The sequence below is a fragment of the Phyllostomus hastatus genome, unplaced genomic scaffold (assembly GCF_019186645.2).
Source record: "Phyllostomus hastatus isolate PE091 unplaced genomic scaffold, TTU_PhHast_1.1 phas_scaffold_501, whole genome shotgun sequence".
Taxonomy (NCBI): Eukaryota; Metazoa; Chordata; class Mammalia; order Chiroptera; family Phyllostomidae; genus Phyllostomus; species Phyllostomus hastatus.
Genome location: NW_025334033.1, coordinates 71,236,452 through 71,259,674, shown reverse-complemented (window position 1 = coordinate 71,259,674; position 23,223 = coordinate 71,236,452). Strand labels below are relative to the sequence as shown.

The window sequence follows — 23,223 nt, the reverse complement described above, 5'->3', positions numbered from 1 at the left end:
TGCGAGGAGGTACAGTGTATCTACCTATGCCTCCATCTTGGCTGGAAGTCCCTTTTATTGTATTTTATTGATTATGCTGTTACAGTTGTTCCTATTTTCCCCCTTTGCCCTCCCCTCCACCCAGCATCCCCCACTCCCTCAGGCAATCCCCACACCATTGTTCATGTCCATGGGTCGTGCGTGTAAGCTCCTTGGCTGCTCCATTTCCCATGCTGTATTTTACATCATCCACGTGGCTATTCTGTAACCACCCATTTGTACTTCACCCCCTCACCTCTTAACCCATTCCCCCCACACCCCTCCCTTCTGGCAACCATCAGAATGCTCTCTATATCCATTATTCTGTCTCTGTCATTCTTGTTTGCTTAGGTTTTTTTTTAGTCAATTGTTGATACATTTGTATTTTTGCCATTTTATCATTCATAGTTGTAATATTTTTCTCAAATAAGTCCCCTAAACATTTCATATAATAATGGTTTGGTGACGATGAACTCTTAGTCTTTTCTTGTCTGGGACGCTCTTTATCTGCCCTTCGATTCTAAATGATAGCTTGGCTGGGTAGAGCAATCTTGGCTGTAGGTCCCTGCTTTTCATGACTTTGAATTTTTCTTACCAGTCCCTTCCAGCCTGAAAAGTTTCTTTTAGAAATAAGCTGAGAGTCTTATGGAAATTCCCCTGGAAGTAACTAACTTCTTTTCTCTAACTGCTTTTAAGATTCTCTCTTTATCCCAAACCTTTGACATTTTAATTATGATGTGACTTGGAGTGGGCCTGTTTGCATCCAACTTGTTTGGGACTCTTTGTGCTCCCTGGACTTACATGTCTATTTCTTTCACCAAACTAGAGAAATTTTCTTTCATTACTTTTTCAAATAGATTTCCAGTCTCTTGATCTCTCTCTCCTTCTGGCACCCCTGTGATGTGAACGTTGGACCTCTTGAAGTTGACACAGGCTGCTTACACTCTCTTTTTTTTTTTAGCTCTTTTGTCTTGTTTGTCTTCTTGTTGTTTCTTGCTTCCTTTTGTAAAAAAATTTATTTGTTTTTAAAGAGAGGGAAGGGAGGGAGAAAGAGAGGGAGAGAAACATCAGTGTGTGGTTGCCTCTCACATGGTCCCCAATGGGGACCTGGCCTGCAACCCATGCATGTGCCTTGACTGGGAATGGAACCAGCGACCCTTTGGTTCCAAGCCCATGCTCAATCCACTGAGCTACACCAGCCAGGGCTATTTCTTGCTTCCTTGTGTATCAAATCATTGATTTCATTCTCAGCTTCATCCACTCTACTGTTATATACCTGTAAATTGTTATTTCAGTTAGTGTATCTTTCAGTTCTGACTGGATCTTTTTTATGCTGTTGAGGTCCTAAGTTCCTTGAGCGTCCTTATGACCAGTGTTTTTACTCTGCATCTGAGAGACTGCTTATCTTCATTTCATTTTGCTCTTTTCCTGGAGTTTCGATCTGTTCTTTCATTCAGGCCGTGTTTCTTTGTTTCCTCATGTTGGCTGTGGGCTGCGTATACCCCCTCTTGTAGTTAAGTCTTGATAGCTGTCAGCAGGTCAGTGGAAGGGATCCACCCAGGCCAGGCAGCTGTGAGGACTGACTGGGACCCCCATGGAGGATCGGCCATGCAGGGACAGGGTGGGAGTGCTCTGATACGGTCTGTAGCTGTCCACTGGATGTGCAGCCTCTGGGGTTTCCCACGTGGTGCAGGGGAAGGTCAGCCTCCACCTGTGTTCTTCCCAGGGCCATCCTGCATGAGCTATAAAGCAATCTGAATGGCTGCTCCTCGTGCTGAGCTTGGAGATTCCCAGGCAAATCCAAGCTGTGAATCTAGGCTGGCTGCTGCTATTGCTGGGCCTGGGGCCACTTTGTAAGAGGTATGAGGGCTGGAGTCTTACTGAGGCCAGCTGTTTCTTGTTGGATAGGATTTAGAAAGTTGTAAAGCATAAGCCAAGACCAGCCATTCATATGGAGAAGTCATGGTTACCAATTTGGGTGGGCCTGTAAGTTAGGTGGGACTGGAGTCTGGGGATCTCCAGGGAGGGGCAGACAGTGTTAGCCAGGTTGATGGAGTCTCAGACACGGCACCATACTGCAGGCTCTGTGGCTCTGTGGGGGGAGGGTTCAGAGAAGGGACAATGGCCTCTGCCCACCTTTCTGTCTGGGAGAAAGCTGTCACCCAGCTCCCACCTTGACACCAGACTCTACAGTTCCCCCATTTGCCACTGGAGCCTTTCAGGCTGCTACTACAGTGCCTGAGCCGAGAAGGAGTGCATCTGAGTAGGTCTGTGTGCGGGCTCTTTAAGGAGAACTGCTCGGGGCTCCAGAAGTCTCTTCCACTAACTCCATCTCCACTGGTTTTTACCACCAGAAGTTCTGGGGACTTATCTTCCTGGCACTGGACCCCTAGGGTGGGGGCCCGGTTTTGAGGGTTGGGACTCCTCACTCCCAAGATAACCCTCCCAAATTTTTATACACCACATGTGGACGCAGGACCAGCCTGTTCTGCATCGCCCCCTCGCGTACTAATGTGGGTGGATGTGGTGTAACTTTGTAGTTATCAGAATTCCACTCAACCTGATTTCTGACAGTTTCGAGTGATGGTTGCTCTATATTTTAGCTGTAATGCTGATGTGCTTTCGCCAGGAGGTGAGCTGTTTTACCCGTGCAGCCATCTTGTCTCGAAGTCCCCCACCATCCTGTCTTCAAGTTCACTGATTTTTTTTCTTCTGCATTGATGCCCTCTGAAATTTTCATTTCCGCTATTGCACTTTCTAGCTCCAGAACTTCTTTTGGGGGTGGTTTTTTAAGTCTTCATTGACATTTCCATTTTTTCCAGACATTGTTTTCTCGACTTTCTCTACATCTTTCATTCTTTAAGTATCTTTAAGATGGTTGTTTTAGCCCTGGCTGGTGTGGCTCAATGGACTGAGTGCCAGCCTGCAAACCAAAGGGTCAATGGTTCCATTCCCTGGGGCCAATGCCTGGGTTGCAGGCCAGGCCAGGTCCCCAGTGGGGGAACCCACGAGAGGCAGTTACACATTAATGTTTCTCTCCATCTCCTTCTCCCTCCATTCCCCTCTCTAAAAATAAATAAAATCTTCAAAGAGTTGCTGGTTCAATTCCCAGTGAAGGCACATGCCTGGGTTGGGGGCCAGGTCCCTGGTTGGGGGCTTGGGAGAGGCAACTGGTCAATGTATCTCTCACATATCGATGTTTCTCTCCTCCTCTTTCTCCCTCCCTTCCAATCCTTCTAAAAATAAAGGTTTATTAAAAAGATGGTTGTTTTAAAGTCTATGAAATCTGCTATCATATCATTTTAAAAGAGTTCCTGTTGTTTTTTTCGTCTAATGAACCATACTTTCCCATTACACTGCATACCTTGTAATTTTTAAATTTTCTTGTACATTGGACATTTGACTATAATGTATTAACTCTGGAAGTTCTCCCTTTCCCCCAAGGAAGTTGGGTTTTGTTTTATTACGATTACTAATTTTATAGGCTGTCTTTGTGGCCAGGGTCAGCCTGAGGTGTAAACTTAAGGTCTTCTCGCATCTTTTCTGGGCCTTTGCCCGTCCCTGGGCACGCATGGCGAGTTTCTGACTTTTCCTGTATATCCAGTTGCTTTTGAACGTCCTAGTCTGTAATGTGTGGCTCCCAAAAGGTGGGAGTGTAAGAACACGAAGAGGAAGGAGGGAGGGCACCCTGTCTTTAAATCTCCTGGAAGTCACTTCAGCCCACGGAGGAGGAAGGGCTTGCAAGGCCGGGGAGAGGGGAAGGAACCAGGGCCTCCCCCCACTTACTTCATCTACACCGCTGTCAGAAGCAGCCGTGTCAGCACAACGCACGGACCCCTGGCATTCGGAGGACAGGGTCTTTACAGCCACGCCAGTTCCTAAAAGCTGTGCGCGTGTGGCTGCAGGTGCACATGCACACAGCCGCTTGCCCCGAGGCTGCGAGTGGACACGGGGTAGCGACTGCTGTGCGGGAGTCTGAAGTAACCAAAATGAACTGCAACTCTATTGTCCAAGGAAGCTGAGAGCCTTCCATAGACTCGAGTTCCAGAACGGTGACGTGAGGCCGGTTCCGCCAGGGCAACTGTCGTCTGGGTGGGCAGACAGATTCCTGGCGATTCCTGCTCTTCCCAGAATCCTTTTCAAGTTTACCCCTTTACAAGTGTTTCAATCTAGTTTTGGGATTGGCGTCTGTTTGGATTCAACCCTCAATCTTAGCCAGAAGTCACAATTACTGGTATGTTAAGAAACCTAAATTTCAATATAACTATTTTAATATACACGTTGACATTCCTGGTTGTCTTTTTTTCATTGCTTGTAAAAAAAAATTATCACTTCTACAAATACATGTTATTTAATATAATGTGCCTGAGGAGTACCCAAAGTTGGGAATAGTAATGTAAACCTGTTACCTTGTCTTTCATTCCCAGTGGTTTGTCCTTATGTTTGCTAATTTTCTATTAACAAACATGTTTCTATCTAAGAAACATAACAGGAGCCTGGGAAGCGGATATTTTGTTGGACTTGACCTGTTGGATCGGGAGGGGATACGGAGAGAGGCAGGCTTCCCTTGGCAGGCCGCCAGGGCTATCACGGCCTCCGTCTGCTCCAGACCCCCGGGCTCACCGTGGGGGCCCCGGGCCCGACCTCCCAGTGCCCAGTCTCCGTGCTGACTCGGGCTTTCACCCTCAGGGACCCCCGTCTTTCATGTCTGCTTGCGCCGCACAGGTCTTCCTCTATTCAGGGTGAAGTTCCTGTCTTCTCTATGCACCTACCACCCTTCCCAGGGACAGAGCACTGCTGGTAAAGCAACACGTTAAAAGTGTATCTGAGCCCTGGCCTGTGAACTGAAAGGTCGCAGGTTCGATTCCCAGTCAGGACACATGCCTGCGTTGTGGGCCAGGTCCCCAGGTGAGAGTGTGTGAGAGGCAACCAAACGATGTGTATCTCACCTGTCGATGTTTCTCCCCCCCTTTCTGCTTCCCTTTCCCTCTCTCTAAAAATGAATACATAAAATTTTTTTTAAGTATATTTGAGTTAATTTTTGTAGAAACAAACCAACTTTAAGTGGTTGGGGCTTTCTGAGCCAAGAGTTCAACACATGCCTCAAGGGGAGTCTACAATATTTAGTTTTTACACCAATCTTCTTTTTTAAAGATTTTACTTACTTCTTAGAGAGACGGGAAGGGAGGAAGAGGCAGAAACACACATGTGCGAGATACACATTGAAGAGTCGCCTCTCACATGCCCCCCGCCCCCCCCCCCAGGGACCTGGCCTGCAACCCAGGCATTTGCCGTGACTGGGGACCCAACTGGTGACCTTTGGGTTTGCCCAACTCACTGAGCCAACTGAACCATGGCCTAACCATGTCCAACCAATTGATATCTCTCACACATTGATGTTTCTCTTAATCCCTCCCTCCCTTCTTTTCTAAATGAAAAATAAAAAATATATAAATGAAATAAACTGTGTCCTCTTGGTCTTCATACAGAATTATGTATGAACTGGCTAGGAGAGGAAAGCATGCTCCAAATCACTCATTTGCGTCCCAATGCCCCACCCACCCATCCGCCTGTGCGTTCACCCAAACATCCGTCTACCCACCTGCCTGTCCACCGGTGTACCTAGTCATTTACCCACCCACCCACCCACAGGTCTATCAACCCATAATCTATCCAGGCACTTGGTGATCTCCTGGGTACCTCCTCCATGTGCAAGCCCCGGAACCTGGGGTGCAGAGAAGTCGAACTTGTCCCCACCCTTGGAGGTGGCGGCCAATGCGGAAGAAGTGGAAACTGCCCACAAGCACAGACTCTGCTGTGGCCTTGCCAGACGTGCCCCCGGAGCGGGACTTCCAGGTCGGTGCTCACACCCCGCTGCCTCCTGGACCGCTCCACCCAGCCATGCCAGAGGCTCCCGAAGCCCTCGAGGTCCCGAAGCCGCATCATCCGCTTCCCTTCGTGCAGCCCGACCTCCTCCTGATGTCCTTTGTGTCGTGGGGTCTGGTCACCACCGCCCGATTTCCCTTCCCACAAAACGCCCCGTTGGCGCCTCTGCCCGGCTCCACCATCTGCGGCTCCCTGTGGCCTGGAGGGTATCGTCCCAGGGGCTCCACCTGCACCCCCGGGGAAACCCTTCCTGACGGCCCTCACCGGAACTTCCATCACAAAGGCACCCCACCACCCCTCAGGCAGGGGCCTCTGAGGGCCCGCACAAGGCACACCGTGCCTCCCCCGTCAGCCGAGACCCCCGCGGCAGGACCTGTGCCGCTGCCCTCCTGCCTCCCAGGTGGGGTGGCGGATGCCCGGGTGGCTGCTCACGGAAGGGTGGGTGTCACTTGCTTTCGGTCGACTGGTTATGAGGCTGCTGAGCAGATGTCCTCAGGAACTGCTCATCAGAGAGGACCTGGGTTCCACTCGTCCTAGGTGTCCCCAAGCGCCAAGGGTTCCCGTTGCCCCAATCACAAACCCTTTTCGAGAGGCAGGCCTTGGCAGCCACATCTCAAACCCCTCGCGGATGCCCTGCCCCTTAGCCCCAGTCCAAAGGAGCTGCCCCGGGAGCTCCTGGAGGTGGAGGCGTCCGAGGGGCGCGTGGAGTGCCGGTGGAGCCGGACGCACCTCCCCAGGAATCGAACTGCAGGTCTGGAGAACTGGCCACTAGGAAGCGGGAAGAGGCTTGATGGGCGCAGCCCCAGGAAACTCAAGTCCCCAGGTCACGTGTGGTCATGGCGGGCCAGGCCAGGCGGCGTCTGGGCAGTGGGAAGCAGGACCCACAGAGCAGCAGACAGGTGAGCAGCGCCCCTGCAGGGAGGCTTTCGGCCCACATTCCTGGAGCCCGGGTGGCGCTCTGTGTCCACAGGCTGCACGGGGCACACTCAGGTCCTTCCAGGGCCAGGCTGCCATCTCCCTCCTCCAACCGGCTCCACAACTTAGGGTTCCTTTTCATCATCAGAAGCACCTAACAGGTGAGGCCGGTGTCACACCGGATGCTTGCTTTCAGTTTGCATCCCCAACCCCAAAATTACAGCAGGCTGTCCCTGGTCCGGAGCCCAGAACGACAACACTGTGCGTGTCTCCTCGGGCCCTGAACCTCCAGACACCCTCCTGGGTGCTGGCCTTCACCCAAAACCAAGAGATACAGGACAAGGAGCTTGCTCATCCCTCCGGTCCAGAACACTGCACCCTCAGAGCAGCCAACCCTGCCTGGGGGCCCTAACCTTTCCAGGCTGAAGGGCATCCTTGTCCGACCGGTGTGGCCCTCAGTACAGCTGCTGTCAGTCAGGGCACAGCCCCCACTCCTCCTCCCCAGCCTCCCACACAGCAGGGCAATGTGAATGCGACCGTTCCTGCAGCTCAAGTCTGATGCAGTCCACAGGCCTCAGGCCGAGATGAGGCCCTGCCGCCTCTGCCCCACTGCCCACTGCACTCAACTAGTGGGTTCATTTACAGACGTGTCCCCTCCCGCCTCACGCCCCCGCCCTGAGGCAAAGCCCAGTTCATCATTTGAAGTGCTGCCTCTTTCATAAAGCTGCCCTCCAAGTCCCCAGTTACTTCTGCCCTTTACAGTTCCACCCCTCCACCTGTGCCTGCTCTGGTCTGGGGTCCCCTGCAGGGTGGGGACAAAGGGCAACTGCAAGCCCACCTGAAGACTATGGAACACCAGCAGGTCAGGGTACGAGATGGGGGGGGCGGCGTGCATGCCCCACTCCTCTGGGACCTGGTCTGTCTGACAACAGTTGTTTCACATGACTCCCGCCCCCTCAGCCGCAGCTTCCCCCCAAGGACACGCGGGGAAGCTGCTACCCCACGTCCCAGGCAGGGATCGGACGGGTCTTCCGAGTGCCACAGGAGGACCAAATGTTAACTCAGGCGGAAGCCATGGGGTCCGGCTCCCACGTGGGTGTGCTGTTGACCTTGGGCCAGTCCAGTCTCCTCTGGGCTTTTCTTCTCCATGTAGTGTTACCAAATCCCTGTACCACCAGCCACACGGGGTGCTTTGGAAGCCTGCCTCCCCTGTGCACTGGGACCCTGGAACCAGACTCGGCCCCACCGTGCCCACTGGCCTCGCACACCCATCAGTGCATTTCACCTGGAGACAGAACGTCTCCAGTACCAGCTCACGGCCTCAGGGCGCTGGTGTACCTCTGCAGCCCACTCCACTGCAGGAGGAAAAGGCAGGGCCGGCCACTAACCTGAATGCTATTTGCTGCCGATACCCCAGGAAGGATCACTGCCTGTCTTTGGCTCCTTCCCTGGCCTGGTTATTACTGCATGAGCGTTGCTCATGCCAACCAGCTCTGGCACATTAGGTCAGGGTTGCATGAAGCATGAACTGTGCCACCCTGAAACTGTTCCCTAGGCAAAAGAGCGTGTTCCTTTAAGCTGCCTGCTGCCCCCGTCAAGCCTGACCCCTGCTCCGGAGGGCCGGGGGCCCCAGCACGCTGCCTGCCCGTCCCGACAGAACTGGCAGCATCAGGTTTAGTTGCACACAGGGTTACCATGCCTGTCGGGCAGGCCTGGAAGAGTCTTCCAGTTTCACGGGGAGGCTCTAGCCAGAGCCCGGCTCAGTTTCCCTTCAAGAGCACTCACTGGGTGGACGACCACAGAGCAGGCACCAGGGCAACTCAGAGCCTGCCCTCTGCTCTGAGATCCCAGTGCCGTAACCCACGGCCCACATCCTGAGGAAGACTCAACTTCTCTGCAGCTGTCACTCCCCCACCCTAGCACACAGGAACGGTCTGAGTTCCTGGCAGTGAGCCGGGTGAGGTTCCTTGAGACCTCTTTGTTGGCCAGCAGCCAAAGGGGGGGCACGGAGCCCCACCGCAGAGAGCACATGCCCCCACAATCCTGTGCACCGAGGCTCACAACAGGTCAGACCCTGGGGGCCGCCCACAAGCCAGCCAGACCACTGGCCAGTCACCTGCGTGCTCTCGAGTCCAGGCAGGGCCAGTACCGGGGACAGAGGAAACTGTCCTTCCTCTCGGGAAAAACGGCAGACACCACATCATAGTTGGACAAACGTGCAAGGGTTCCTGGCAGGGAGCTCCTGAAGCTCTGGAGTGGTCAGACGGGCCCGAGTCTGACCACAGTGCAGACTGGGCTACCTGGGCCTTTCTGGACTACGCTTGAACATCGGCAGAGCACACTGCAGCAATCAGGAATTCACTGCGTAAGAATTGGTTGCAGAGTTGTACAGAACTTCAAAGTCTCACCTGTGGTTTGTTTTATGTCGACTCCAGCAGAATACCCTTCCAGATGTGCTCCTCTCCAGGGAAGTCAGCTTTCACTCTGGAGTGACCTCCGGGTGGACGGCTATAAGCCAGTGCTTGGTGCGCTGCAGTTAACAGCAGGGGGAGGGCAACACCCACACACCCCAAGGTCAGGAGCACTGGATTAGAGGACCCTTTTCTTCCTTCAAACCTTTAGAACCCAAAGTGGTACCTTCTAAGTTCATCTACTCCAGAAAAGACTTGCTTAGAAGGCAATCTTCCTCATTTCCCTCCCTTTTTTCAACTACAGATACATGCTGTATCCAGTTGCATAACTACAGGGAGACCTTGTCTTTACCATGCTTCACAGGTGTTATCTTTGTTACAAATTGAAGGCAATACCGTCGACCGGCAAAATGATTACAACGCACTTTATTAGGGTGGTCTGGAACCACACCCGCCATCTCTCTCAGGTATGCTTGTGTGTATGTACATGATGCCTGAATTCCCTAGTAAGCACCCATAGTTTCCATAAAATCAGATTAAGGCAGACCTTTGTAGTCTACAATCAATTCAAGTTGCAGAATAGCAACACAGACGTGGAAACACCACTGACCCCAGGTAATAAGCAACATGTTTTGTGAGTAGGGTGGGCAACTGCAGAAGGCAAAGTTCAACACAAACCCAAAGCAGCAGCTACAAAACAGGGCCGACTTCAATACTCTAATATCTTAGGAAAACTTAGGTTAATTGTAACATTAAAGCAGAGACAAAATATAATTTTAACATTGTTTTAATCAAGTAATGTAGCTGTTTGAAACAGGAAATTTTAAGACAGTTGAATAGAGCAAAGTGAAGGATTACTCTATTAGGATAGCCTCTGTGAATAAAATTCTTATGTGGACTTAAATCTATTGGAAATTTGGCACCAGACTGAACACAGGTCTAAGTCAAAATTTTCTTTAGTGTTTAGAAGCCCTGAACATTGTTTCCTTAAAAAGGAAATCAACTTCTGTAACATGACCTCATTAGCTTGACACTGTATATTGAACAAAACTTGACCCAGGCCACCAGCATCTCCTGTAGAATTTCAAACAATGAAAGCAAACTGGCCCGTGGCAAACAGTCTGAAACCTAGGTGAGATGAGAGGGTGCAGAAACCTCTTTTCTTTGGTGTGACAGAGCACATTCCTTCCAGGTTTCCGGCTTCGGCTTCTGCTTCACTCTCATCCAAACCTGTCAACAGGCAGCCGGAGATCAATTCATACCTCTCTAGTAAAATCACTAAATTTTAATTCTTAAAATACCAAGCTAACAAGGTTTTATTATATCAAATGTTTGTATAATTTCAATGTGAAAACATTTTTACATACATTTGTTAAGGTCTCATTATAATCTGAAATGGATCACAAACAGAGGTGAATGATGTAAGCCTGTGCCCCAAATTAAAACTAACCCCCTATGGTTCTTGATTTCCACAGTGCACTTTTAATAAAAAGGAATAAATGCAACAATTTTTTACTTTGAAAATGATTTCTCAGATATGGCCAGAACCCATAACATGTAGGTTCAGATCAACTAATTGGGCAGAATTCAAAAGGAAGTTATTTGTAAATCTAAAGCCCAGGACGGGCAGGGCCAAAGCCCTAGTCACCTGTATTCAGTGGCCATCACCAAGACTTCATGAGTGTCTGATTATATTCAATGTGAAACAGAAGACACCCCAAGTCTCCCACCAAACTATAGGCTGACTTAGAAGTACAATTTTAGTTTTCTTTTTAAATAAGACATTTTGCAAAATAATAATAATAATAATAAAGTTTGAGACATAGAAACACTTATTTCGGCAAGATAGCAACCAAAACCTACGTGTTCAAATGTAGAAGACATTAAAGAATAAGCCCCAGTATCAGGGAAAACCCACACTGAACAAAACACACAATATGTCTAAACACTTTGAAATTGTAATTTAAACCGTTAAGCATGAAAGCTGAAAAATTATGTTTTTTGCTAGGGATTAAGTGCACCTTTTCCTTCTTCCCCCAAATAAAATCATAGCATTTACTATTTAATCATATCCCAAAGCTGAGAACTTTCTCTCAGCACAAAGCAACAGCCACATACACATAAAACACTTATTTATTAATGTAGTAATTCCCCTGGCTCATCCAACTTGCAATGCACACGACTTCAAAGACTACAATTTGGGGCAAGTGTATGCAAACCCAAAGGAAAAAAAAATTTCAAGTTTTAAAACCTGCTCTTAAAATTCTTTGTAGGACACTTGGGTCCTTTCTCTCTCTCAGTAAGATAAAGGCGTCCCACTGTCCACCCTGGCAGGTAAGAATGTACATTACCAGATGCCAATCTGAGGGACTAGAGATAAGACATAGGAAAGTCCTGTATTTCTTAATGGCTGAATAAGATAATTACAAGTAAGTGTATGTTTACATTCTGCTAAAGACCTCTTCGCCGCCTCAGCACCTAGCAGTTTCTAACAGGCCCCAAGAGTTCTATCCAGTTAAATGATAGTACAATGCTTTTTAAAGGAGCTAATTATTTCAGCTTAAGTCATTCAGAGCCAAAAAATTTTAAGAATGACCGAAATCAAATATTTTTATAACTGTATAAATGTGATCCAAATGTGTCCACCACTAATTTTTCAAAAAGAAACATGCTATAAATAAGCGAACTACGTCTGCTCACTGATATGTGTATGGACTCCCGAGATATCTTGTTGGGCTTAATTACAGACCACTCACAGCAATACGTTTTTTAGCAGAAAGTGTAGCATGATGTTAAGCCTTTTAAGCTTTTGCACATACATGTTGCACTTCTGGCTGATGATGCAGAAAGATTCTCAGCATTACAGTTAAGCTGGGCTACACCCACCCCTTAAATGGCATCAATATCAATGTCATCGTCCTTGTTATCAGACTTCACAGCTTCAACTTTCGGCACATTGGCAGTCTTCGAATACACCACCTGACAACAGCAAAAAAATTTTTTAAGTTGCATGTACACCTTCATGTCAGTGGTAAACAAGGAAGGAAAATTAGCCCTGGCAGGGTAGTGCAGTTGGGTACAGCGTTTGTCCCAATACACCAAGGTTGTGGGGGTTTGATTCCTGGTCAGGGCACATTAAGTGGAACAAGAAATCAATGTCCCTCACCCGGAAAATCAGTCAACTTTTTAAATTAAAAACAACCCCTCAAGTAAAAAATCATTTAGATGCAGCCGTTGCTTTTTTTTTTCCCCTCCCAAAAACCCTCTTTTCTGTTTAAGAGCTATGTTGTTAATTTTTATAGACCACTAGCACCTCTGTATGTACCCTGAATCATTTAAATAAAGCTTACATTAGAAATTCAGACATTTATTTGGAATCATGTATGGGGATGTGATTTTCACTACCCTTTATAATATTAAGGACCATCTTCCAAATCATCAAGACAGTGTTTTACTGCCTGAATCGCCTAGGCTGGCCATTCTCAAGCACCCATCACTCGCACTAAATCTAACCCTTTCCTCAGTGCTTACCTCAATGTTCTCATCTTCATCTTCTTCTTCACCACCAGAGGATTCCTCCTCTGCTTCCTTCAACCACTTTATAAATGGTTCTGCTTTGACACGAATCTCTTTGGCAAGTTCTTTTGAGACATATTTCTTTGAGGCCTAAAAAGCATAAGAAACCATTTTTAGTTTAAAGAATTAAAAAATAATTTCAGTTCTTTGTACAGCTGCTCAAACTGAGCTCTTTGAGACAACTGGACCATACCATAATTTTTTTTTTAAAGTTGTTTTTTTTTTTGAGAAAGAGGGAAACACTGATGTGAGAAAGAAACATCTGTGGGTTGCCGCTCACATGTACCCAGCTGGGAACCTGGCCCATAACCCAGGCATGTGCCCTGACTGGGAATTGAACTGTCACTGCAGGCCAGTTCTCAGTCCATTGAGCCACACCAGCCAGGGGCTGCCATATCATAACCTTGTATCCTCACCAGAATACTTCCATTTAACAAAAAAATTATCAAAGAGTCTGCATAGTTTCTTGTTATTACTAGCAAGCTGCCAGCCATGGTGGGAAATCCCCTACAAGTTACATTGGTCAGGCACATCAACTGTTTTGTGTGATACCTGGCCTGCAACCCAGGCATGTGCCCTGACTGGGAATCAAACTGGTGACCCTTTGGTTCACAGGCCTGTGCTCAATCCACTGAGCCACACCAGCCAGAGCAACTGTGTGCTTTTTAAAAAAGGTTTTATTTGCTTATTCTGAAAGAGGGGAAGGGAGAAAAACATCAATTGCCTCTCACATGCCCCCCAACTAGGGACCTGGCCCACAACCCAGGACCATGTGCTGATGCAGAATTGAACCTGTGATCTTTTGGTCCATGACCTGAACTCAATCCAGTGAGCCACACCAGCCAGTGAACAACTGTGCTTTTGTGTAGAGAGAGAGTACCTATTAAATTACTTACTCCAAAAAACAAAACAAAACACCCCCCAAATCTTTTGATCTTGAAGAGCCGTTTATGTACTTCCCACCTTCTCCGACCAGCTGATGATGACCTCCTCCTCCAACAGGTCCGCGTCGTACATCTCCTTTAAGATATGTGGGATCTTGGAGACGAGCTGAGCTTGGTGCATCGCCACCACACACTCCAGACCATGAAGCAGGTACCGCTGAGCTTTTTTGTTGTTGTGACAAAACTGCAAAGAGATTTTATCTCCGTGTTACCAAGCTTGTACAGATATCCTAAGCTGACAATTCTCATACGCATCTATTTTCAATGCCTTAGGGTTGTTCCTTAAAGTTATGGCCCCACAAAAATGGTTCAAAAAGGCCAACACACAAAGAGCTCAGCATCACTTTATCTGTGAGAGACCACGTGCAGTCTTCACATTCTGCCATGCTTGCAAGGTACGCCCGTTACCTCCGTTTTCAGGATGACAAAGAACAAATGGGTGAGAGAGGGTAGAGCAATGTTTCCAAAGTCACATAGCTGTAATCTCATTTATGAATCTAAAATTTCTTACTCGTAGGAAATGGCGCCTGTATTTCTTAATCTGTTCTCTAATCTTCTCATTAAAAAGAACTTCTGTCAAAACAAGAGGGCCCATAGCTTTCACATCTAGTCTTTCTGCTTCAGCAACAATTTCTTTGTCACAGGAGTCAATAATGCCCTCTTCTTTCTTTTTCTGCAAATAAAAGGAAGCATTTCAGTGAAATGGAGTCACATTTTGCTGTGGACATACCTGTTAGTTCCCCACCCTCACGATTATTTCCCCCATCTTGACAGTTCTAAGACTTCCAAATGATCGACAACTGCCCAAAGTACTGTATGGAAACTGTATTTGAACAAACAAAAAGTAAAAGGAAGCCTTGCATTCAAATACTCAAAAGACAGCATGAAAAAGTTACTTGCCAACTACCTGCTCGAAGTAATAAATGTCTAACAAACACCTGAGCTTAGACTGAGGTTGAGTATATTGATCACCGCTGTTGAAGCAAATGTTTACCTTGACAAAATCAAACAGGATGTTGACCCGCTCTTCAATAGTCCTTTCCAAATCATCACTGAGTGTCAGAACTTTTGCGTGGTCACTGATTTCATCCATCCTGCGTCTCTGCGCTTCCTCAGTTGTGTCCTCCCCCCAGTCATCATCCTCTTCTTCCTCCTGTTTACAAGGGCAGAGATGCTTGGTGAAAAGCCTTAAAAACGTAAAAAATGATTCTCATTTCTAGTCAAGTAAATGACATCAAGTGCATTTTCCATTAAGTTGGAGTCACCTAAATTGAATCGCTCGCACCTGCAACCCAAGATGCTGTTTCAGTGTTTCTGCTCACTGTAACCAAATACACGTTACACAGCCCCGACGCCTCCCACACCACCCACCGACCCTGCACTCACATCAGCGTGTGGAGGGGGACTCATCTCACTCGGTGGCGGCGGCGGTGGCGGCGTCTCACTGGTGGACACGGAGCCGTTTTCCTTGTCTTTGCCTTTCCTATTTTTCTTTTCCTTTTCCTTCTTTCCTGCAGCACTATCACTATTCTCTATAGGGAAACAAAAGAGGGAAGTTTAGTACCCCAGCTTGTTTTTTCCAGTTGTGAACATTTAAAACCCCCCTCTCAGAAAACCACAAACACCTAGCTACCTAAAATTTCAAGAGAATTCACAGACCAAATTCATCCACTGTACCTCACAGAAGAAACTTAGGTTAAGAATGGGAGATCCCAAACATTAATGGTATTAACTTTGGTTAAGAGTAAGATGAAAAGATGACTCAGAAGACCCAACAGTGAAGGCTGGCATTCATGACCCTCTTCTATCACTCATGAACTTGAACGAAGGACACAGCTCAACTGCCCTTTAACTGGCAGCTGCAACACTGTCTAAGTCTGTATAACGGCTTGTCTCATGGAGGAGAGAGCCGGAATAGGTTAGACTCTGTTGCTGTAGCAAGCTCAAATTGTGCCAGACAGTTTTGATCATCTGCCACAGAGTGTTGCTTGCGATGCTCTCAAGTGCCTTAGCCTTAAGGAGCTAAGCACCCCCGTTTACAAAGCAGTATTCCAGAAGAGCCTTTGTGACGACCCCCCACAATGTGAACTCATCCTAAGAAGACACACACACACCTTCACTAAAACATGACAAGAGATGATAAATCCCTTATATTCGTATTACAGCAACAACGAAACTTCCACTCCATTTCCAAAAATCAGCTGCCCTATGGAAAGATCGTAGAAGTTCACCACGAAGACTTACCCGGCGGGTTTTTGAGAATGAATGTGCAGAGTTTATGGTGTGTGTCGAGCATGCCCCGGTAACCACAGGCTTTACAAGAATTACCTATCGTTTGCTTCTTTGGATTGACATGCTGCCAAGTAAAAAAAAAAAAAAAAAGAAAAAAGAAAGAAGTATGTCATCCATAATAAATGATAAAAATTCTGCAAGGAACAAATGTGAAAATGACCAACAGAAGACATCTAACTAAAACACCAGCTTAACACACAAAAGCATTTCTCCAGTGATCTACTACCAAAAAAAAAGTATCTAAACATCTTCAAAATCTTTATTTCCAATGAAGTCTGCTCTGCCTTGTTAAGAACACTACTTGGGCTATCAAGGACGACTGATCCCAGAAACAGGTTTGTTTCTTCAGTTTCTTCCGCTGCTGACAAAAACCTCCAAGGCACTCACCAGCTCCGTTTCAGGGTTCTCACACTCAGGACAGAGAACGAATTTCTTGATGAAACCATCCAACATGTCTTGCAGCTTATTCGCCTCATGAGATCCATTGACAATGTAACGGTCATTCTTAACATCAAACTGGGTCTGTGCTCCCAGCTCACAACCAAAATATTTGGTGGGATCTGTTTAGGAAGACCACAGTTAACCAAATTAATCTTCATCTACCCAGATGTGTTTATATAATTAACATCCTCTATACGACCGGGCAGGGACAGTAAAAATGTGTTGCCGGGCCCTGGCCAGGTGGCTTGGTGGGTTGGAGCGCCATCCCATGCACCAGCACCAGGAAAGAGTTGGGGTTTGATTGCCAGTCAGAGCACATACAAGAGCAACCAACGGATGTTTCTCTCTCTCCCTTCCTCTCTCTCTACTTTCAACAGAAACATATCCTCAGGTGAGAAAAGATTCAAGAGGGTTGCCTGGGTAAATTTCGGTGCTGCCTGCAACTAGTGCATCGGCTGGTTCGAAACCCAAGGTCTCACCTGACCCTCAGGCTAAGCAGCTCACAACCCACAAGACCCCCAGATGGGCATGACTGCGCCAACACGCTGCCCTGCTCCAAGAGGCGTTACTTACACGTTGGAGGCCGATTAAGCGCCTTTGCAACGTCAACCATGTTGACTATAACTGTCTTGATTCCATTTCCTTTGCCCTCAACCTAAAGGAAATAAGAATTTATTTTTGCACTGTCTACCCGAGAGGCAATCTTTCACAAATCCACGAAGACGACCTAGGACCTGCCGCTGCAATGAAGACGTGCGGTTACCTTGGCAATCAGACGGGGCATCTTGTAGCGATAGAACTGGTCTGACACGCTGCGGTTGACGTTGACAGACATTTTGGCTTATTAGTGGCTTTATCAATAAGATGAAGAGCTCTTTGATTGCAACTTTTTGGTATCTTCTGTCTGGAGAAGAAGGGATGACATAAACGACTGCAAGAGTTCTCGGTCTCTGACATGAAAAAGTTTTCGCCACTGAGGCTGTAAGCTCCTTGCTTGTACGCTATGTTTCCCCAATACAGGTACCAATGGCTGCGCAACAGCTCTGAAAGAGACGGGGAGAGAACACACACGCCCCCCATTTAGCTCGGCCCCGGCGGGACACCCCCGAGTCCGCTCGCGTCGCCACGCCCGCGTGCCCGCGGACACCGGCCTTTCTGACACCGGCCCCCGCAGCCACGGAGACGGCCCCGCGGGGTTCCGGCGAGCCCGGCACCGAAACGCCACGCCGAGAAGTCCCCGCGCCGCTCGGCCGCCGCAAAGCGAACCCACCCGGCGGCCCGACGCCCACCGCGAGGGGGAAGGAGCCCAGAACCCCGTCCCCCAAAGCCGGCGCCGAGTTCCGGGGCGCCCCTCCCCCGCGGCCGTCGTTCTGGGACGCGGAGCCTGCTCCTCACAGCCCGCTCCCGCCGCCCCGGTGCCTACTCCGAACACACAGCCCCACCGCACCTCGGACCTGCGGCCCCAGCACCGGCGCGCCCTGCGCGGCCCCGCTCCCGCTCCGCTCCGCTCGGAGAGTCGCTGGACCTCCGCGGCCGCGAGCCGGACGCCGCGGAGCCCCGCCCCGGCGAGGCCTCTCCCGGGCGGCAGGGGGGCCGGGCCGCGGCCCGCCCGCCCGCCCGAGCGCCAGCGCGACCTCCGCGGGGGCTGGGCCGCGGCCGCGCGGGGCCGGGGAATCGAAACCGGCCGCCGCCCCGCCCCGCACCATGACTCACAAATGCAGCACGGAGGCCGGGCCCCGGCCGCGCGGCGCGCTCCCGCGGGGCGGGGCGGGGCGCGGAGGGGACGCGGGCCCGCGGAGGGGGCGCCCGCCGCCCGCCCGCCCGAACTGCGCCACACGCGCCGGGTCACGCGGCGCGCCGCCATCTTGTGCGGCCGCCATCTCCCCGCCGGCCCGCTCCGCCCGCGACTCACCGTTTTCGTCAAATAAAGACATAAACCCAACGCTGCTCGCCCGGGACTGGGATGAAGTGAGGCGCGTGCGAACCCGAGTCCGAGGAGGGGCGGCGGAGAAGCGCAGCGAGCAGCGGCCGGGCAGGCGCCGCCGAGCAGCGGGGAGGGGCTGTCCCAGCGACGTCCGGGGTCCACACCCTTCAGCGCCCGGGGCCTGGCGACCTGGCGCGGAGAGACGGCGCCGTGAGCCGCGGGCGTCGGGGCGCCTTCCCCGCCAGCCAGCGGCCCGCGGGGGTCGAGGGGGCGGGGAGGGCTGGGGAGGGGGCGCGGGGCCGCCAGCTCGCCACCGGACTCACCTCTGGAATGTTCTCGCTCTGACTGAACAACGCCGCCGCCGCGCTCAAGCTACCCTCGACCCCGGTGCCCGCCCCCCGCGCCAGGCAGCACAGCCCATTGGAGGGAGGCCCTCCCGAGCTCGCCCGTCATTGGCCCCCGCCCCGCGTCAATCGCACCTTTCCCCGCCCCTTCTGCTTCCCGAGGCTTCGCTCGCCGCCTCGGCCGGCCCCCAGACCCGGGTCCCAGCTTCCTTCACCTGCCCTCCCCACCCCCGCGTTTCCCAGAGGCCTCCGCGGCCTCGCGAGAGAGGAAGCGCCCCGGAGTCGGGGGCGGCGCGGCCGCGCTTTGTAGGTTTGGCCGGCCGGGGGAAGATGGCGGTTGGCTGCCTTCCCCGTTGGCCTGTGCCGGCCCCGTGGCGCCCGACTTCTCCCCGCGGTGGATGCGCAGCCCTGTCTGGGGGCGCTTAGCCCTCTCCTTTCCGTCCCCTGGGGTTGTCCGCTCTACGGGAAGTTTTATCTGCCCACCCCCTAGGCCTGGGCACAGACTGGGTGAAGGCTGGAGGCCCTTTAACCTTCCGGGCTCGGGTCTGCGCGGCCGCGGCGACCGTGACCTGCCCAGTGCCCCTAACTGGGTGTTTGGGAGACCGGCTCGCCCACCCGCCCTTCCCGCTTCTTGCCCGGAGCCTTGCCCACACGCCTTATTACGTGGGATGATCGTTCCTACAGTCGCTTCACCAGTTTATAAGTTGTGATTTATGGGCAAAGCATAACCCAAAGCAAGTGTTTCCATTTATTCACCTGAAAATGAGAGCGATTTAGAAAGAGCCTCCTATTTCGGTTCTCGTGATTCCTGAAACTCCCGTTCGTTAAACACTTTTGTGTAAAAGGTTCCCGTTGCGACAGTAAAAAGTCAACAGTCCATCCTGAAATTGGAAAACACGCTCGACTGGGAAACAAGAGCAGGATAACGGAGCCGCTGGCCTCGTGTCCAGGGTGCCCAAGTCTCGATAAAATAGCAGGACTGCGGAGGGCAGCGTGAGGTGGGAAAGGGGCTGCCCGCTGCCGTAGACCAGTGCAGTCCGCAAGGAGATGAGAATGCAAAGATAGAGTGGTTTATTAAGTTCAAGATTACTCTTCCATGATTGATAAGCTTTAAAAACCATGTTCAGGTTGGCAGCGTGGATGGCGAGAGTAAGTGAAAGGGAGGTCTAGAATTGAGAGAAGGGCCTCGAGTCCCAGGGAGCGGGGCGGAGGTCAGGGTCGGGTCGGGCCGGCGAGCTGCAAAGGAGGGTCCCAGCGGCGTTGCTTCCCGTTCACCTCTGAGCATGACTTAGCAGTATTGAAACAAGTTAAGTTTTTGCATGACCGCATGCAAATGACATTATTTTAGAAACTCTGTTGGAAAATAGAGCATGAAACTAGTCTGAGGTAAGAGGCCTGCCTCCTCAGTCAAGGTTTTAAATAACCAAATAGAAAGTGAGTAATTTTTTTTTTTTTGGTATGGTTAGTGGCCCCATATTTAATTTTATCTTAAAAGTTTGTACTGCCCTGGCTTGTGTGGCTCAATGTATTGAGTTCTGGCCTTTGAACCAAAAGGTTGTCCGTTGGATTCCCAGCCAGGGCACACGCCTGGGTTGTGGGCCAGGTCCCCGGGGGGGCACATGAAAGTCAACCACACATTGATGTTTCTCTCCCTCTCTTTCTCCCTCTCCCTCTCTCTAAAAACATATAAAATCTTTTAAAAATTTTAAAATCAAGCATTTTGCCCAAGATCACGTACCTGCGAAGGGACAGAGCTAGACCTTACACCCGGGCCTGTGTGATCCCAAAGTCTTAACCCCACGTGCCAGAACCTCTCCGGATGAATATAAACACAAACGAGGCAATTTCCGTAGGCAGTCTCACTTAATAACAGCCATGTGAAGGGGTGTTGTCAAACCCATTTTCAAGGTTAAAGAGACTCAGGAAGGTTAAGTAATTGTCCCAGAGTCACCCGCCTGATAAATGGTGGACAGCGTTTGAACTCCAGCTTTGACGCCAAGTTCATTGCACAATTCCACCTGCCTTTTCTGGGTTCTCCGCCTCACTTGGCTGCATTATTTCCTCCAGTCAGGTGCTCGAAGTTTGCTAAGTAATGAGCACGCGGTGCTTATGAAATCCTTCGGGAAGGAGTTCCTGAATTACGCGTTTGAGTGCGTGCCCTGGACAGCAGACATAAACAGCAGCCGAAAAGGTAGATTAGTGCTATACGGTTGTTTACCCATGGGTGTCTGTGAGTCTGTTTAGCGTGAAGTAGCCGCCTTGAGCAACATCAAGTCTGTGTGGGTGGAGGCTCTTGTGCTTGAGATGCGGGCCACTGGGGGACCAAGCATTGTCCTCTGTGACGGGCCCTGTGGTTGTCCGGCTGGCCTCCCTCTATGACACTTCTCTCTCAGCTTTCTCTAACCTTCACTGTGTTTCACAGCTGCACAGTATGCCCTGGCTGGTGTGGCTCAGTGGGTTGAGAGCCAGCCTGCAAACCAAAGGGTCGCCAGTTCAATTCCTAGTCAGGGTACATGCCCAGGTTGTGGGTCAGATCCCCAGTGTGGGGAGGGGGTGTGTGTGAGAGGCAACCACACATTGATGTTTTTCTCCCTTTCTTTCCCCCTCCCTTCCCCTCTATCTAAAATAAATAAATAAATAAATAAAAATATATATTTTTAAAAGGTAGTGTAAAAAACAAAGCTGCGCATTGTTAGCCACGTAAGTCCCTGGCTCCCGTCCTTGAGGAGGAGCTACAGGGATGAGCCGTGTTTTTCTTGTCTCTCCAGCCTGTCTCGGCGGGTGCGCAGCGCAGACACTGGAAGGTGCTGGGAGGGAACCGGAGGCTATCTGGCGTGCACAGAGGTGGGAGCAGGCGTGGGCTCGTTGAGGGTTCGTGTCCTGCACCGTCGTAATCTAGCGCACCCGCACCCGTGTCAGTAAACACCACTGAACTGCTAGGCGGCGAGGATCCAGGCCCCACCTACCACACAGGCCCTGCCCAGAGAGGCCGCACGTAAACATGCCTGGTGGACACCCCTCCAGGGCGTGCCCCCTCCAGGGCATCTCCGAGCCTCTCTCTGGGCAGGGTGTCTCCCCACCTTCATGACCCCCCCCCCCACACTCCACTGGCGTCCGTGGAACTTGACTGCAGTTGCCTGTTTCCTTGTCCGCCTTCCGCATGAGGCTGCACATGCAGGCTGGGGACTTGCCCTTGAGAACAAAGGAGTCCGAACTTTGGAAGAGACTCGGGTCCTTCGGCTTCGCAGGGGACAGAGGCAGGCGCAGAGGCCTCTGGGGGAGCGGTGAAGCCTCCTACCGAGATGTTACTGGGGACGCACCCCACCTTCCTCCTCCATCACGTACAGTTGCGACCAAACTGCGCCTCTCAGCCTTCCAGGGAAGAGAAACAAGCGGTGGAGCCGCGTGGAGGACGGGGGAGCAGGCCCTCTTCCTGGAGGGGCCGTGCGGGTCACACGGGAGCCATGGCAACACCCAGTCCAGGACAGCGCCCGTGCTGCCCGCTCCGGGCTGGCCTCAGGTCCTTTCTTCAGGGAAGCCGGGCGTGTGGCTGCCGAGCCGGGCCCTCCCCTGCGTGACTCAAGCGACATTAGTCCCACGCAGCGAGCCGCCCCGGTAGACCCATGTGCACACGAGAGGGCGGAAGAGGTGAGGTGTGGCCGGACGCTGGGACTCCCGCTCCTGTCGGGACGGCCATTGGCAGACCTTTACGAAAGAGCATCTTCTCACGTCCCCAACCCCTGCCCCACGTTTCCTCACCCACAGGAAGTGTCTGCGCGGCGGGCAGCAAGCCCACTGATTGCTGATCGCTGGCGGGCTGTGGGCTGGGCTGGAGCACAGCGCCAGGAAGCTGGGCTTGTCACCTCCTCGGCTGGGCCAGCTGCCACTCTGGGCAGTGCCTCCATCAGGGGCGCGTGTGGAGTCCAGACACCTGTGGCTGCGTCCTGGGCTCGCCCCTCCCTCCCTCCCTCCCTCCCTCCCTCTCTCCTCCCACCCTCCCTCTCTCCTCTCTCTCTCCCTCCCTCCCTCTCTCCCTCCCTCTCTCCCTCCCTCACTCCCTCCCTCCTCCCACCTTCCTCTCTCCTCCCTCCCTCCCTCCCTCCCTTCCTTCCTTCCTTCTTTCCTTCCTCCCTCCCTCCTTTCCTTTCTTTCCTTCCTTCCTTTCTTCCTTTCCTTCTTCCTTTCTTTTGCTGATAGATCCCAGGTGACCCAGCTGCTGCTGGTCCCAGGACTGTGCTTGGCCTTCAAGCCAGGGGCCCCTGGCTTTGGGACCCAGATCCCTCTCTGCCTTCACCACAGTCTCAGGAGCTTCCTTCCGAGATGTTCCAGGGGCCTTCGTTCCGGCAGTCTGCGAATGAAAATGAGCGAGAAGCAAAGTCAAGGTCCCAGTGACCACGCCCCTGTGGGGGACCCAGGCCTAGTGGTGTCGTGGTGGCACTGTCTGTCGGAGACTCTACATTGTGCTGACCTTG

The 23,223-nt window shown here is 51.2% G+C and overlaps 1 protein-coding gene and 1 non-coding gene across 4 annotated transcripts; both read right to left on the bottom strand.

Moving 5' to 3' along the window:
* Positions 1–10,225: 10,225 nt before the first annotated feature.
* Positions 10,226–18,888, bottom strand: EIF5 (eukaryotic translation initiation factor 5). 3 transcript variants are annotated; one of them, XM_045823006.1, is made up of 13 exons: positions 18,731–18,888; positions 18,396–18,596; positions 17,247–17,526; positions 17,057–17,138; positions 16,430–16,602; positions 15,995–16,106; positions 15,137–15,282; positions 14,745–14,903; positions 14,262–14,423; positions 13,770–13,934; positions 12,762–12,896; positions 12,117–12,209; positions 10,226–10,460 (listed from the first exon to the last, which is right to left on the bottom strand). In XM_045823006.1, exons 3-12 carry the CDS (start codon positions 17,316–17,318, stop codon positions 12,120–12,122), a joined length of 1,296 nt encoding a protein of 431 aa, XP_045678962.1. In that variant the 5' UTR covers positions 17,319–17,526; positions 18,396–18,596; positions 18,731–18,888; the 3' UTR covers positions 10,226–10,460; positions 12,117–12,119. The 3 variants fall into 3 exon arrangements, with proteins under 3 accessions (XP_045678962.1, XP_045678961.1, XP_045678964.1); XM_045823005.1 differs by lacking the exon at positions 10,226–10,460 and having other exon boundaries at positions 11,346–12,209; XM_045823008.1 differs by lacking the exons at positions 10,226–10,460; positions 18,396–18,596; positions 18,731–18,888 and adding an exon at positions 17,931–18,076 and having other exon boundaries at positions 11,346–12,209.
* Positions 15,617–15,740, bottom strand: LOC123809036. Its single transcript, XR_006783912.1, has one exon. It is a non-coding gene; the product is annotated as a small nucleolar RNA SNORA28 (small nucleolar RNA).
* Positions 18,889–23,223: the final 4,335 nt, after the last annotated feature.